The following is a 17,143-nucleotide window of genomic DNA, read 5'->3' as shown; positions in this document are numbered from 1 at the left end:
TAGGATTGCTCTGCCCTAGCAGGCATAGACCAGTCCTTTATATGGCGTGCAAGGTTATATGGAAATCATCAGTTTCACTGTTTTTAAGCTCCCGTGACTAAACAATAGTACGATCATCATTTCTCTAAACCTATTACCATTTGCCACCCAGCTTTCAAGGGGCAGTTGGTGGGCACCTCGAAAGTAAACACCAGCCCTTAGGAAGGAAGGAAGGAAGGAAGGAAGGAGGGAAGGAAGGAAGGAGGGAAGGAAGGACGGACTGCCCTGCATTTCCCCTCACCATCCTGGTCACAAAGTCCTTGGAAAAGTATATGGCAATCTTTCGGAAATGTGGGTGTCCTTTTAGATAAAACAAAAATAAAGTTAATTTATTAATGAGCGGACAAAAACACAGTTTCATTCTATTTATTTCATAAAATTTATACACCATTTGATTATTTTAAAAAAACCTGAAAGCCGTCTGCAAAAAGATAAAACCATAAAATCAGGGGGGGGGGGAATCACAATACATGCTAAAATACTGTAGTTTAAAATTCACATCAGCTTTACTCCCGTGTAAGTGAGGCTAGGTTTGCAGCTCAGGCAGTTGCCTTTCTTCCCTGCTGGGCTTGGGTTGAAGACTCAGGGGCATGCCAGGAACAATTCTTTTGTCTATTCCAATAAATCCAAGGTAGCTCCGGTCACATGGCTTCAAACGCCTGGAGCAATTCTAGTGAAGTCATGTGGCCACATCAGACAGAGCCCCTGCTCAGATTGACCAGCCCCCTCCCCCAATCCCACCTTTGCAACATGGGTGTAGCCAGGATTTTTTTTTTTGGGGGGGGTGCAGACCGAGTTATCTGCGATGCAATTGATCAGTTAAGTATTTATGCCCATGGATCCTATTTCCACTTCGGAAGGTCCAGTTGGAGCTGGGGAAGAGGGGGACACCTCGTGATAGCTACACATTTTGGGGCATTTAAATGGAGCAATACAGGCAGACCAATTGTCAAACAGACACACGGTTTTTTTTTGGGGGGGGGGTGTCTAGCCAGGGTTTCTGCCCCAGGTGAAGCCTCCAGAGGGGTGCCATTGAGTCTCCAAGCCTCCCAGCATCTCTGGGCTTCAGCCAGAGAGAAAGTGAACGAGAGGCTCATTTACGGCGATGCAGGGAGAGGGAGAGCTGGAAAATCTGGAGAGGCTGCGTGGCCAGTGAAGCAGAAGATAGGATCCCCCGTGGGAAAGAAATTCTGGAGAGACGGAGAGAGGGGCAGGAAGCTGAGGAAGAGAATCAGTAGAAGGTGATCCTTGGGGTCCCTTCCAACTCTACAATTCTATGATTCTGTGATCTCTTCAGAACTTTGAATGTGTTTAAATAGCCAAGGTTGAGTCATTTTACAGACTATACATGTTTTACACACAGGAAAGGAAGGGGTGTGGGAGCGTTTTTCCTGCCAGAGGCAGATCCCTGGCAGGAGCTGGTCAGCCCGATTGCATTAGGATTGTAATGGAAGGGCACTTTCTACCCGCAAAAAAGCATTTCTATTCACCTTACATGGAACCTAAAATGACTACAAAATTAGCATTTCTTAAAATGAGTAATAAAACAAAAGTAAAAGAAACTTGTTGAAGCTTACTCGAGAGTAAATTTACACCTCAAAACTCCTTGAAAGGGTTTGCACAGAACCAAGAGGAGTGGCAAAAAGTCCCAAAGAGAGGAGGAAAAAACATTTTTAAAGGAAACCTTTAAAGATCAGTCTTGGCTGATCTTATGGAAATGCAATCTTTTAATGATCCTGTGACCAAGTAAATCCAATTCAAAACCTGACCTCAGACACTTGCTGTACATGGAAGTTCTACCATTGTCAAACAATTTGCTTTTACTGGAAGGGAAGCTCATACTTCTTGGGATTTGTATTCAAATAATATATTGCCTACTTTTTTATGCCCTTTACAAATAAATGGGTTGAGGTGTTTGTTTGTTTGTTGCACACAACATGGAGGTGGGGTACCAAACTGGGTCTCTGACCCGGGTGACAGCCCAGTTCCGGCCCTGGCTTCCTTCTTTACTGGCTGGGACTCCCAAAGTGGCGCCTGAGGCGTTTAAAATGTCAGTTACTGCGAAGCCTGTAGTACGGCTGGAGAGGAGCTGGAGGCTTCCTGGCTCCGGCTGTTGCGTGGCCTGGCTCGACGGCCCAAAGTCGCGGGGAAGGGGCCGCAGCGGTGCGCCCTGGAGCGGGACCTCGCTCCCCGGAGCCTGGCGTGCTGGTCATTCGGCCACCGCATCCTTTTCTCCATCCCAGGCGATCCAGCTCTCCAGGATTCGCCCTGCCTGCCTTGGGCTTGTGGGCCTGCAATAAGTTCCAGTTCCACGGAGCTAAATGCGGGGTTAGTCATGATTCGCAGTTCGGCTTTTACCTTTCACCTTTCAGTCCCATCAGACAAACAGCCCGGCTCTCCCGTTTTAGGCGCGCTTCGGGGTAAGCTTCGACCTTGGCTGGACACGCGCGCATCTTACGCACGAAATCCGGACCCCTTCGAGACTCGCACGACCGGGCTGGGACCGTGCCTTTCGGCCCCAGACCTTCGGGCGTTGGGGCGGGCGGCTTTTTGTGGCAGTCTTTCCGGATGAGGGGCTTCGGGCGGGTTTGGGGCGTCTAACCCCGGAGGGCTCCCGGCCGGGCCGCCGCGCGCACCCACCGACCCCTTCCCGCCTTCGCGCCGTCCTCTTCGCAGGCTCTGCAGCTCCGCCGGGTGGGCGGGGGGTCGGAAGACACAATAGCCGAAGAGGAGGACGGGGCGGGCGGCAGGCTCCTCCTCCGGCCCGCCTCGCCTCGCCTCGCCCCCAGACAGGCAGCGGAGCCGAAGTCAGGCGCGCTCTTCCCCGCTAGCCGCCATCCCCGGCGCCGCCGCCGCCTCTGCGCCCGCCCATGCCCGGCCTCTCGCCCCCCGACGCCCGCTAGCCGCTGCGCCCTCCATGGCTCGGCCCGTGGCGCTGCTGTGCTGCTGCTCGGCGGCGCTGCTGGCTGCGTGCTGGGGACCCTCCTCCGGCGCCATCCCCACGGGCGCCCCGCTGCAGGACGAGGCGGACAACCAGGAGAACATCCTCTCGCAGGTAAGGCTGCACCCGCAGGACTCCTGCCTGCCTGCCTGCCTGAGCCGCGGAGCGAGAAGCGGCCCGTCTCCCGCCCGGAGCAAGAAGGGATTTGCAAGAGGAATTAGGCAGCCGCGGGGCGTAAGCGGCGCGCCGGTTCAGCCCGGGAACCCCTGTTCCCGTGACCGGGTGCCTGCCGGGCGCTGCTCCGTGGCAGCAGAAGGTGCTCGGCTTGGGCGCACTCCTGCGCGGAGCCCTGGGCGCGGCTGCCAGTCAGGGTAGGTAGCTCAGGGGCGATTAAGCCGTGGCCGTGCAGACCCTGCCTGATGCGCTGCAACTCGCCTCGTTCCTGGCTCTGGATGCGGCTGGTGGGTCTGGCGGAGGCCATCTGTTTCTCGCTCCTGAAGGAGACCCGAGTGCATTAGATGGAGCAGGGATCTGGCTCGGTATGAAGAAGCTGCAGGAACGAGGAGGCGAATGCCTTTCCCTCTTCACCCACTCGTCCCCCTGCCGTGCACTTGCAAAGGATCCCGAGGCAGGGAGGGTGGCTTTTAGATGGGCAGCAGCAGCAGCAGCTCTCTGGACATGATGGAGACTAACAGGGTGCCAGCTACGGGCATGGCCCAGGTGGGTGGCCTCTGGATTTGCCGAGGCAGCCGGCGGGGGGGGGGGGGGAGGCTTCCCAGTTCACAGGCGCGGATTTGCTAAGAACATAAGGGAGGTTATGTTTTCTCTGAAAAACAGGTCTCTTTTGAGGCAAGTTCCACCGAATGCCTGAGGTTTGCTTCCAAATCAATGAGAATTGGAAAAAGATAAATTTTAAAATGGAATAAATGTGTGCAGTATTCCGGTGCTGGTTCAAAGAGCATGGAAAGCACTATTTAGCACCCTGCAGACTTGCTGCAAGCTAGTTTAGTCCGCAAACCAGTTCAGATTAGAGCCGTTATTCTTCCAAAGATGGATGTACAGTAAGTGGGTTTTTTCATTTGGGTGCCTGTCCCTTTGAGAGATGGATATGCTTCATATTTATGAAGGCTGAACTGTGACTCAGTTGAGCTGAAGCTTTTGGGTCTGCAGCTCAATCAAAAACATCTTTACTTTGAACTCCGTGAAATTTGCTTCTGTGGGACTTATTCCAAAGAGAGCATGCTTAAGATGGTGCGTGATTCATAGCCTTAACATAAACAGGTTGTGTTAAAGAAACTCTCTTCAAAGGTGTCTTTCCACTTCATACTTTGATGGGATCTCTGCGCATGTGTGCGCCATGTTGAGCACTGCAGTGTTACACCCTATGGGCTGTGAATTCCCTTAATTTTCATCTGTACTAACATCTTGGAACAGAAGCGCAGTCGGATGTGGATCTCGTCATCTGCTTCAACTTGCTTCCACACCCAGCCACCCAATGTTGTTGTCATCAAAATTCCAGTACTTCCCTGCTTTGCCTATTATTTTTTACATTTGATGCAGTTTTTCTCTTACTGTGGAAAATCTGTGAAGTTGAGAATAGCCTACTATACATCTGCAGTCACAGATGGTATAAAATTCATTAGCACTTATTTCTTTTATTTTTTATTTTTTTGGCAGGTGGGTTGTTAACAGGTAGTTGTTAACATCGCCATCATCATCTTCTTTGCTTTTAAATTGTTTTGTTGTGCATTTTCATTCGAGTTGTCTTAATGACATTCTGTATTTTTTAATACTGTTTTTATTTATTTTCAAGGTACAGAAGATAAATTTTGAGAAAATATTTGTTACAATAGTAAACAACAAATAACTTGTCCTGATAAAATTACAGACTTGCCATGTGTTAGTTTCATTTGATTACTTTAAGAGATCACGCCACATTTTCTCACAAGTGCTGGGTGGATTCTTGCCACAGTCTGAACAATTTGTATTCAATAAACATTTGCCATATGTTATAAAAGGAATATGGATTGTTTTTGCCCTGGCATGTTAGTTTCTCTGTCTGTGCTATTGACCATACTCTGTTATACCAAGAATCAATGTTCAGCCCAACACTGGTTTTCCAACAGCTGGCTATCTCCATATGGGCAGCAGTCCATAGAAAGGTTAAGAGGTCATCTTTAGGATACTCATGAGCAGACGGGATCCTAAGCCCAAGCAGTGCTAGTGCAGGGGACATTTCAATTGTTTTGTTCTATATCAAGTTTATTTCTTTGAAGACAGCATTCCAGAAGTGTTTGATGATGTCGTAACACCACCACATATGGAAATACATCCCCTCCAACTATTGGGATTAACTTCCTTACATACTCAGGATAGCCTCAGCAGTGTATAATGCCACCTATGCAGAAGTGTTAATGAGGCTTCCCTTATTTTGGCAGAAACTGAGTCCAGTAGTCTCTCAGACCACAAAGCCATCCATTTTTCATTTGGTATTATTTGCACATACGTCCATTTTCCATGGCATTTTTGTGAACAATACATTGCCATATTCTAGTATTATTAGAGCTTTGTAAATCGAAGAAGCTATGCCCTTAGAGAGTGGAGAGAGGCTAACAAAGATATACTCTACTGCTGTTAGTTTCCTGTTTGCTTGAGTGGAAATGTCTGGGTTTAATAGGAATCTTAACAGCTGGTTGAAGTGGTACCATGACCGTTTAAGGTTTGGTATGGCAGCTGTGAATTGTTCTTTTTTTATGTGTGTGTGTGTGGGGGGGGGGGTACTGTTTGCATAGAAATCTTTTAATCTATAAAGACCCACCTGTTCCAAACCATTCCAATCTAAACATTGTCCTGGATGAAAGCGAAGAGGGATAAGGGGAGATATTGGGGGAGCCAGTTTTTTAAACTTTGCTTTATATACATTTACTGTGGTACATACGCTTCAGGTTACAAACTCTGCTAACCCAGAAATAACGCTTCAGCTTAAGAACTTTGCTTTAGGATAAGAACAGAAATTGTGCTCTGGCGGCGCAGCGGCAGCGGGAGGCCCCATTAGCTAAAGTGGTGCTTCAGGTTAAGAACAGTTTCAGGTTAAGAACGGACCTCCGGAACGAATTAAGTACGTAACCCGAGGTACCACTGTATTGATGTCAAGCTCACTGGTCGGTAGTTGCCTTCCCCCCCCCCCCTTTTTGAAGATGGGGACAACATTTGCCTTTCTCCCGTCTAAAGGGACCTCACCTGTTCCCCAAGAATTCTCAAAGATAATAGACAGAGGCTCTGAAATTACACCTGCAAGTTCCTTTAGTACCCTTGGATGCAGCTCATCAGGCCCTGGAGATTTGAATCCATTTAAAATAGCTGGGTGTTCCCTTTCCACCCCTTTCCCTTTCATGGGCTGCAGCTGCCTCCTTATGTCACTTACTCTGTTATCACCAAGTTGGGCATCACTTTCCTTTTGGGGAAAGACAGGCAAAGTAGGTGTTGAGTCGTTCCGCCTTTTCTCTGTCACTCAACAGCATTTCGTTGATTTTGAATCTGGCCACATTACCATAATTGCCCAGTTCTTTCATTAATACAGGCACTGCAGCTTTGGGGTTAGAGAGCATTTTTTCTCTCTCTGCAAAAAGACTTACTTTATGCATTTTTAAAAATATTTCTATTATTTTCCAAATTGTTTCTAATGGAGAGGGCTAGTGGTTCAATGGAGAGGGCAAACAAGAGGGGTGACCGAGGGCATCCCTGTCGCACCCCTCTTGCAGTGGGGAAAGCTTTGGGATCTATACCATTCCCCCTAACCTGAGCGTATGAGTTTTTGTATGGTCTCATGATAGAATTTATAGAATGTTGTCCCATGTTCATTTTTTACAACAACCCTTCTAGGAACTGCCAGTTGACTCTATCGAAGGCTTTACTCGCATCTAGTGATATGTCTGCTGGTGGTAACTTTTTGCTTTTGCTATGATGGATAACATTTAAAGGTAAAGGGACCCCTGACCATTAGGTCCAGTTGCAAACGACTCTGGGGTTGCGGCGCTCATCTCGCTTTATTGGCCAAGGGAGCCGGCGTACAGCTTCCGGTTCATGTGGCCAGCATGACTAAGCCGCTTCTGGCGAACTGGAGCAGCACACGGAAATGCTGTTTACCTTCCCGCCAGAGCAGTACCTATTTATCTACTTGCACTTTGACATGCTTTAGAACTGCTAGGCTGGCAGGAGCTGGGAGTGAGCTATGGGAGCTCACCCCATCGCAGGCATTCAAACCGCAGACCTTCTGATCGGCAAGCCTTAGGCTCTGTGGTTTAGACCACAGCGCCACCTGCGCCTGTAACATTTAGTAGCCGGCAAATTGGGTCACAGATCTGTCTCTGGGGTATGAATACAGCTTGGTCCATGGTGATGTAGGAAGAAATAAATGTGTTGAGCCTTGCAGTAAAGATTGCTGTAAAGTTTTTAACATCTTGAGTTAAAAGGCTTATTGGTCTATATCAGGGGTCCCCAAACTAAGGCCTGGGGGCCGGATGTGACCCAGTCGCCTTCTAAATGCGGCCTGCGGATGGTCCGGGAATCAGCGTGTTTTTATATGAGTAGAATGTGTCCTTTTATTTAAAATGCATCTCTGGGTTATTTGTGGGGCCTGCCTGGTGTTTTTACATGAGCAGAATGTGTGCTTTTATTTAAAATGCATCTCTGGGTTATTTGTGGGGCATAGGAATTAGTTCATTTTTCCCCCCAAAATATAGTCCGGCCCCCCACAAGGTCTGAGGGACAGTGGACCAGCCCCCTGCTCAAAAAGTTTGCTGACCCCTGGTCTATATGTTTCTACTGACTTGGGATTTTCCTCTGGCTTAGGTATAACCAGTGGTTTTTTCTTCTTCTAAAAAAATGTTTAGGGGGGGGGGCTTTCATTTTGACTCAAGAAAATCACCATTTTATAGTTCAAATCGGAACTATAAAAATGAATCCAGTAAATGGACAAAAGTACAAAGATTCACAAAATGTTTAGGGGTATGCGTACCCCTGCGACCCCCCAGAAAAAAAGCGCTGGGTATAACTATTATTTTAGAATCTTGCCAGGAGTTTGGTACTTGACCACCTGAAACAATGCCATTAAATAGAGAGGTTAATCTTGAATCAGAATCTCAGTGAATTGCTTCTTGAAGTTTGCAGTGTAACTGTCTGAGCCCGGGGCTTTATAGGCCTTCAGTATTTTGATTACTGTACTGCTGCTTCCTCATCACGTTCTATAGGTTGGTTTAAATAGTCCTTGTGGGGACATTTAGTTTCGGCAGTGGAAATGGATGTTGCCCCTCCCCCCAGAGTGCAGGCACCCATGATAACTAGGAACTAAGTATGGAGCTAGTGCAGTTCCTGCAAATTTATTTTTTAAGGTGCACATGCACAGGAAAGGAAATATCTGCACATGGGCCCCCAATGGGGAAAAGGAGTAGAGGGCAGGAAGGGAGTAACTGAGGGGAGGCACCAGAAAAGATAGCACAGAAACATTCCACCCAGGACTGCGCACTGGCGTGGATGGGAAGTAGTGGGTGGGATACCTGATAAAATAGAAGACACAGGAAAAACTGGGTCGGAATGAACTGTTAGCATCTGGAAGGACCCCCAGCGAGATAGGTAGGTTTAGGATTGTTGCCATGCAGCCCTTTCCTGGGTACTCAAAAGTAAGTCCCGGTAGGTTTAACGTGGGACTTTCTCCTGAGCAAATTATTTCCAGGATTGTGCTGCAAGAGTAGTTGCATGTTTATTCCTAAGACTCTGTGAGCCTGTGGCAACAGCGGCACTTTTCAGTCAGCTTTGTGTTGGTTTTCACCTGTGGCTAAAGTCAGCTAAAAGTGACAGCTGCTGCCATAGGTTCCAACAGTTGTAAAAATGAGCCATAAATTGGTATGAACAGGAGCTCTTTATTGCTGGACTGACTGTGCTTTTGGCTCTTTCTTAGAAACAGAAACAATTATTTTTACTTAGATTAAAGTCTGCTTCTAAATTAATTGACTCTGTGGTTGAATGAACTCAGGTCGTGTGGGTTTTACTGTAGTTTCCTTTCTACAAAAAAATATGATTGCTTTATTTGCATCAGAGATGTGCCAAATGCAAGCCCAGCCAAATTTAATACAAAATGAACACACTGCCAGAATAGTATAGCTGGATAACAAAGCAAGCAAACTGGGCCTATTTGATTGGATCAGCTTCCATTGCTAAAGGAGGAAAGAAGCTTATATTCTGTGTGGAGCACAATGAAAAAAAGGAAGAAACTGACCAGCTATAAAGAGGCTAAATTTAGTTACGGATTGTTTTTAAAAAAGGAGTGCTTTGAAATGATGGTGGCCTAACTACTAATTTTGAAACACACAAATCATGTGGATAGATTGGGAATATTAGCCTGCTTTATGTTACAGCATAGCTTTCACACGCAGGAGTCCTGTCCCTGCCCAGCTGCTAGTGAGATACTGTAGAAGCAAACTCAGAAAGGTACTGTGAGTGACAGTAAAAGAAAGTGCAAAATAGACACAGAGGTGAGAAATTGAGGAAGAGCAATTACAGTGTGTCTTTCAGATAATAAACCATTTTACACTACCATTCTGAAACCGTCTTATTTTTCTTCATAGGGCTTCCCTGACTGCTCAGTGAAAGTGGCAAAACCTTTTTTTATCCATCGCTGCTGACTAGCAATCTGGCCGGTGCTCTGTTTTCAGATGTCATTGTTAAGGAAGCCTGAGTGACGGCAGGGGCAGCCATCATGTGATCTCCACATGTTTTGGACTGCAGCTCCCATCAGCCTCACCCGGCACACCCAAGGGTCAGGGATGACAGGAGTTGTAGTCCAGCAACATCAGGGGAGGGTGGGGGGGAAACCACATTGACCCTCTCCCCTGATTTAGTGTCATGTCTGACCCTGACAAACCATAGTTACAACCGCTGCTCTCCCTTCGGAGGGCACTCCACTGAGGTGCCGAGGAGATGGAGAATGAAAGCAGACAGGCAGGTCTGACCCGTGGCCGGCCTCTGTTATGTTTGGAAGCTCAAATCATTCTTTAGCATGATGTCTGAACTGAGCCCGTACCATCTGAATGCAAAGCAGCCAGGGTGTCTCATCGCTGGATCTCTCCAAACATTGTTTTTGGGGAGGTGCACACCAAAAATGTAAAAGTAAAGTGTGAATATGACAAACACACACCTCATGCCTCACCAGGAGAAGCTTTACCATCTTTCTCAAATCAGATATACCCAATTTTGATGATTTGAGGTTGTATTTATTGTTTTGTCACTCCCTTTTGTCTTAGTTGTTCTTTTTAAAAAATGTACCTTCAGTGGCAGACTTGGGTTTGCTGCTGAGTAGCGTGTGGAGTAGCCCTCAGATGTGTCTCTCCAGACCATAGCTGCCAACTTTCCCCTTTTCTTGTGAGGAATCCTATTCGGAATAAGGGAATTTCCCTTTAAAAAAAGGGAAAAGTTGACAGCTATGCCCCAGACGGTTCTTCTGAATGAAGTTCTCCACCCCCAGAAAGTCTCAGCACATACTTGCACAGCAAGAAAAAAACATGTGCTCCGCCTATTTTTATCCTTCAGTTTTGTGTCTGATCCCTAAAGGAAATTCTCTGGGTTGCATCTGCAGTTGTTGGACATTTGCTTTGGCTGAGTGGGATGCACCTGGTCTGCTCCAGAACTTGGGGGAAGGTGCCGACACATACCTGCTGGACAATTGTCCTGCAAGAGAAGATGGTCTTGCTGAGGGATTGACTCTGACTTTATTTCAAGCAGAACACGGGTTTTTTTTTTCCTTCCCTTTGGCTGCATTCCTTCTGGAGCATATCCAGTTCCCACTGGGACCATTCTCCTGCACAAGCCAACCTGAAGTAAATGAGAGGTGCAAAAGAGAACAGTTCTTGCGTAACTCCTGCTCACTTCAGTAAGGCTCAAGGAAGAGAAAGTCTTGGGGGACGGTGCCTGTTAAATTTAAATGAGCTCATCCTGGAATGCATGGTTTGAGAACTGCAGCCTTTTAATTTCCCAAAACCCGAGAGAGTGAGAGAGTTCATCGGGGGAAGTTGACTAGTTTGGGGTTTGGGGGTTTTTGGGTGGTGGAAGAAAATTACTTTCCCAGATAATCAAGGAGCAGAAAATGGTGAGTGTCAGCAATATTTTAAACCAGCGACCTATTTCTTCAAGGTTTCAGAATGTCTGAGCCTCTCCCAAACACCCCACAAGAACAAACATAAAGCAAGGAGGGCGGAGGGAGAGAAGGGGGGGGGGAGATTCTGCTTTCAGAACAAACTGACCACCTTGTTATTTTTCCTCCTTTCCCTTTTATTAGTTGTTAGGGGACTATGACAAGGTGAAGGCCGTGTCGGAAGGCAGAGACTGCCAGTGCAAGTGTGTGGTGAAGCCGCTGGGCAGAGGCGCTTGCCAGAGGATTAACGAAGGAGCTTCCAAACCAGAGGACTTTTACATGGTGGAAACGATCACTTCTGGACCGGAATGCAAATGTTCGTGTTTGGCGCCACCATCCGCCCTGAACCCCTGCGAGGGGGATTTCAGGCTGAAGAAACTGCAAGAAGCAGACAGCAAGGACTTCAAGGTATTTCACACACACACACACACACACACACACACACACACACACACTGCAACTGTGATTTCTCATTCCCAAGCAATAGGCAGCCTATTGGTATTCTTTTTGAGGAGATAAATCTGTAGGCTCCTGACTTTTTGAAAACAAACACGATACCTACAAATGTACCAGGTTTGAGGGGCAGGGAAGCAGTCAGACAACCATAAAGTGCTAGTGTATAAAACAGCAGCCCCCCAAAGCATCCAGCATGTTCTTAACAAACAGGGGTGAGAAGCCAGCGGTGCTCTGGATATTGTTGGACTCTACTTCCCATCAACAGCAGCTACATCAGTGTTTTTCAACCACTGTTCCGCGGCACACTAGTGTGCCGCAAGATGTTGCCTGGTGTGCCGTGGGGAAAATTGTGTTTATTTGATTCCTATTCAAGAGAATTACTTTATATATAGTCAATATAGGCACAGAGTTAAATTTTTTAACATTTTCTAATGGTGGTGTGCCTCGTGGTTTTTTTCATAAAACAAGTGTGCCCTTGCCCAAAAAAGGTTGAAAAACACTGAGCTACATGGCCAGGGGTCAGGGATTATGGGAGCTGCAGGCTAACAAACATCGGAAGGAGCACAGGTTTCCCACCCCTGCCTGAAAGCAACTCCCTCCTCTGAAGACTTGCCTCTTTGCTCCTAGATTCAGGTAGGTAGCCATGTTGGTCTGACGCAGTCGAAATAAATTTAAAAAATTGTCCCGTAGCACCTTAGAGACCAACTAAGTATGTTCTGAGTGTAAACTTTCGTGTGCATGCACACTTCTTCAGATACACTGAAACACAAGTCACCAGACCCTTATATATAGTGGGAGGGTGGGGTGGGGTGGGGTGGGGTTTTCTCAGAAGGGTAGTAGGAGATGGGTGATTGACTCAATGGGCATAGTAAACCTGTTGATGACTGTTATATAAGGGTCTGGTGACTTCTGTTTCAGTGTATCTGAGGAAGTGTGCATGCACACGAAAGCTTATACCCCGAACAAACTTAGTTGGCCTCTAAGGTGCTACTGGGCAATTTTTATTTATTTATTTCGATTCCCTCTTTGCCACATTCTGGCTACTCAGCTGTTTGTCCCCAGACCAGACCAGCATTCTTGTACAATGCCCATTGAGCAAACAACTTCAGCTATAGCAAGCTTAATGAGAAACGTTTCTTGTGAGGGTGCTCCTTTCTTGAGGCTCGGCTGTCGAACAGGTGATAAACACTTATAGATGTTTGGGCACCCCCGTTTAACATGAGGCATTGGGGTGTTTTGAATTCAGCCCCAAGCTAACCTGGTCAGTAACCTGTACACCATCTGCTGTAGTCATTTTGTAGATCTGTTTTGGCCTTACGAAAGAGAGGAACCTATTAATATCTAAAGGGCTGTCACATGGAAGATGGAGCAAGCTTGTTTTCTCCTGCTCTGGATGGTAGGACTCGAATCAGTGACTTCAAGTTTCAAGAAAGGAGAATCCAACTAAACATTCGGAAAAATATTTCTGACAGTAAGAGCTGTTTGGCAGTAGAACAGACTCCCACAAGAGGTGGTGGACTCTCCTTCCTTGGAGGTTTTTAAGCAGAGGTTGGATGGCCATCTATCATGGATGCTTTACTTGAGATTCCTGCATTGTAGGGGGTTGGACTAGATGGCCCTTGGGTCCCTTCCAACTTTATGATTCTATGATCCACACACTTGTAATTGGGTAACTGTTACGGGTAACATAAATGTGACAGATTTGAAAGTGTGGTATACTTTGAATACTCAGAAAGCACTTTATAAATTACTAGCTGACCCGGCCACGTGTTGCTGTGGCTCATTTTGTGAAATGGAAAAGGAAGATGTAAAAGAGAAAGCGCATGCCTCCCCACAGCTTATCCTGTTGAACTCCCGCCTGCCTCCTGCTTGTCTTTTCCCCGTTTTTGCCTTCCTCCCCACAGCTTCTCCCGGTGAACTTCTGCCTGGCACCTCTCTGTCTCCCTCCCCCCGCTTTCGCCTTCCTCCCCACAGCTTCTCCCGTTGAACTTCCACCTGCCTCTTGTTTGTCTTTTCCCCGTTTTAGCCTTCCTCCCTACAGCTTCTCCCGTTGAACTTCTGCCTGCCTCCTGTTTGTCTCCCCCCCCGTTTCTGCCTTCCTCCCCACAGCTTCTCCCGGTGAACTTCCGCCTGCCTCCTCTCCATATTTCGTTTTTGCCTTCCTCCCCACAGCTTCTCCCGTTGAACTTCCGCCTGCCTCCTGTTTGTCTTCCCCCCGTTTCTGCCTTCCTCCCCACAGCTTCTCCCGGTGAACTTCCGCCTGCCTCCTCTCCATATTTCGTTTTTGCCTTCCTCCCCACAGCTTCTCCCGTTGAACTCTTGCCTGGCACCTCTCTGTCTCCCTCCCCCCGCTTTCACCTTCCTCCCCACAGCTTATCCCGTTGAACTTCCGCCTGCCTCCTGTTTGTCTTTCCCCCGTTTTCGCCTTCCTCCCTACAGCTTCTCCCGTTGAACTTCTGCCTGCCTCCTCTCCGTATTTCCTGTTTTAGCCTTCCTCCCCACAGCTTCTCCCGTTGAACTCTTGCCTGGCACTTCTCTGTCTCCCCCCCCCCACTTTCACCTTCCTCCCCACAGCTTCTCCTGTTGAACTTCCGCCTGCCTCCTGTTCCCCCCCCCCCGTTTTTGCCTTCCTCCCCACAACTTATTCCATCTCCCCCCCCCCTGGAAACCTGATACAAGGTACAGTCCGCTCTGGCATCGAGCCTGGGGTCAGAAGGGACCATAACGATGCAAGGAGGGGGAGTGGGGAACTGGTAGGGTCCTTATACATTTGTGTGCGGCGCTTTTTCCTCTTCTGATAACTGGAGTTTCGTTTGTAAAGCGATACAGCAGTGCAGAAAGGATTGTGTGTGGAGACAGGATAGGGAGCGAAGCATAGTTGCTGAGCTTTCTCATCCTACATCCCCCCAGCCATAAGGAATGGTATGGCCCAGGCCTAAAAACCTTTTCCTGCCTGGAGCTGAAACTACTAAGAAGAGTTTAGGCCTTCCTCTTAACTGTTTTTTTGGCGCTAAGGCAGAGGCTGAGGCTAGGGAGATTAATGGGGGTTGTCCCTGCTGTCTGAAAATGGCTGACTGAGGTGAAGGAGGCTTTTTGGTTGGCGCACAGTCTGTGACGCTGCCCTGCGATGAGCCTTTCTATTGGTTGTTGTTCAAAGTCTTCAGTTCTGTTGCTGGTGACACGTAATGCGTGCGCCATTTTTTTTTGGCCTTCATTCTATATTTTAGGCATGACAGGTGTGGTTTTTTTGAATTTTTATTATGCTAGATCCTTCCCCCATGGTCATGTTACGCTTTGTCCTAAATTTGATGTGATTTGGTCCAGTGGTTACGGAGCAAGGTGGTGTCGGATGCTCATGCAATGGGAACATTTTTATATATATGAGTTGTGTCATTGAATAACTGTCTTGCTTAGATTTGTGTGAATGTCCGTTTTGCTTTATGAACATTTCTGCTTTGCCAGCTGGCAAAAGCTTCAGCAAAACACAACTAATGATATTCATGCTTTCCCTTTAGCAACGCCTAGGGAATGCTACGCATTTCACACTTATTCTTTGTGGAAAGTGATACTGCTGAGGGACGTTGTGTACGTGGCAGTATGTGGTAGCTGTGGCAGATCTGTGATGAGCTGCAGGGGGTGAAGGAAGAGAAGAATGTTCCTGAAAAATCAGACTCATTCTCAGTATGCACTGCCCCTTCCAGCTGGAAATAAAACCTATTTTTTTTAAAAAACAAAACAAAACCCAGAACACAATTCTGGCTTTGGTTTTGCCAATTTGTGGCATTCCAAAGCTCTTGCTTTCAAATTAGTCTCTGTTTTGTGTGTGCATATCCCAACAGTTATAATTCTGAGAGTGCTGCATGCTAAAGATGGGTCTGGTCTTGCAAGATAAGACCAACAGTCCTCTTTGCAATGGGAGCCAACCAGATGTCTTTGGAAACTTGCTAGGGCAGCATGATGGCAGCGACAAGCCCATGGGGATAGTGTGTGTGTTACCATACACATCTGGTGCTTGGAGACATACAGACAGCCTCTGGCCACAAGGGTTCCACTTAGTTTCCTGCTTTCATTCCCGCAGTCTGCCTTTCATTCCCTTGGGGCCTGCATGCGCTGTCCTCTGAGTGGCTTCCCACACTCATTTGGGGTTGCCCTTCTGTGGAAAAAGGCACATACCAGGAAGCCGCCAGCTTCATTCGCTTGTTCTGGTAATTGTTGTCTTTCCTTATTTTCTGCTTTACAAGGCCTTTTTTTTTTGGCAGTCCAAAATGTAACTGGAGACGGTTGTTTTATGTTTTTTCTCACAACACTGAAAGACATGAAACTTGAGCCTCCAGCTATCTCTTGCCTGGGCAAGTTCAAATGAACTGTCTGATGAAATTGACTGCCTGACCAGCAACACCTCCTTTGTTCTCTAAGCAGCAAGGTGGCATGTAGCTGGCCTTGGACATGAATGGATGACCTCAGCCTAATGAGGAATATTGCAAATGTTTGAAAGCTGCTACAATTTGGACCAAGCTTTGCTTAGCGGCATCCCAATTCAGGCAGCTGGTGGGAAGTCTTTGTGACATGAAATACTCGAGGATGAGAGCCAGTGTGGTGTAGTGGTTAAGAGCGGCAGACTCATAATCTGGGGAACCGGGTTCGTGTCTCCGCTCCTCCACATGCAGCTGCAGGGTGACCTTGGGCTAGTCACACTTCTCTGAAGTCTCTCAGCCCCACTCACCTCACAGAGTGTTTGTTGTGGGGGAGGAAGGGAAAGGAGAATGTGAGCCGCTTGGAGACTCCTTCGGGTAGTGAAAAGCGGGATATCAAATCCAAACTCTTCTTCTTCTTCTTCTTCTTCTTCTTCTTCTTCTTCTTCTTCTTCTTCTTCTTCTTCTTCTTCACTTCGTATCTTGGTGGCACATAAAAGTTTGCTTGCTAGAGCAGACCAAGCCCATCAGACCCAGCATTCTGTTTGCAGCAGTCTCCACCCAGACGCCTCTGGAAGTTCAGAATCAGGACACAGAGCAGAGATGCCCTTCCCATCTTCTTGGCCCTCAGCACCTGGTTTTCATGGTTTATGGCACTGCCTTTGAGCACAAAGGCCCAATTCAGCTCTCATTCCAAATACAGTCGTACCTCAGGTTGCAAACGCTGCAGGTTGCGTGTTTTCGGGTTGTGCTCCGTGCCGAACCCAGAACTACTGGAACGGGTTACTTCTGGGTTTCAGCACTTGTGCATGCACAGAAACACAAAATGACATCACGCGCATGCACAGAGACTCTGAATTGCATCATGCGTGTGCGCAGATGTGGCGCTGTGGGTTGCGAACATGCTTCCCTCATGGATCACGTTCGCAACGCGAGGTATGACTGTAGCCATGAATTCTCTCCATGAATGTGTTCAGTCCTCCTTTAAAAAAGGGCAAGCAGTCTTCTGGAAGGGAATTCAGAAGTTAACTAACAAATTCTAGCTGGCTGGCTGTCAGATCATATGTTTTGGGAGCAGAGGGTCTCAAGTTCAGTCCCTGGACTATCCAG

At 47.5% G+C, this 17,143-nt stretch overlaps 1 protein-coding gene across 2 annotated transcripts in view; it reads left to right on the top strand.

Annotated features, from left to right (window-relative positions):
• The first annotated feature begins 2,938 nt into the window (after nucleotides 1-2,938).
• The window catches only part of OLFML2B (olfactomedin like 2B), a 31,256-nt gene continuing 17,051 nt past the window's right edge, over nucleotides 2,939-17,143 (top strand). For both annotated transcript variants that reach the window (XM_033151228.1, XM_033151227.1), the window contains exons 1-2: nucleotides 2,939-3,094; nucleotides 11,310-11,573. In XM_033151228.1, coding sequence (XP_033007119.1) covers nucleotides 2,957-3,094; nucleotides 11,310-11,573 — 402 coding nt within the window. In that variant the 5' untranslated portion in view covers nucleotides 2,939-2,956. The remainder of the gene's footprint in view (nucleotides 3,095-11,309; nucleotides 11,574-17,143) is intronic.

The sequence above is a fragment of the Lacerta agilis genome, chromosome 6, assembly GCF_009819535.1.
Source record: "Lacerta agilis isolate rLacAgi1 chromosome 6, rLacAgi1.pri, whole genome shotgun sequence".
Lineage (NCBI taxonomy): Eukaryota > Metazoa > Chordata > Lepidosauria > Squamata > Lacertidae > Lacerta > Lacerta agilis.
The sequence above is the reverse complement of the archived record's forward strand: the minus strand, read 5'-3'. Positions and strand labels throughout refer to the sequence as shown.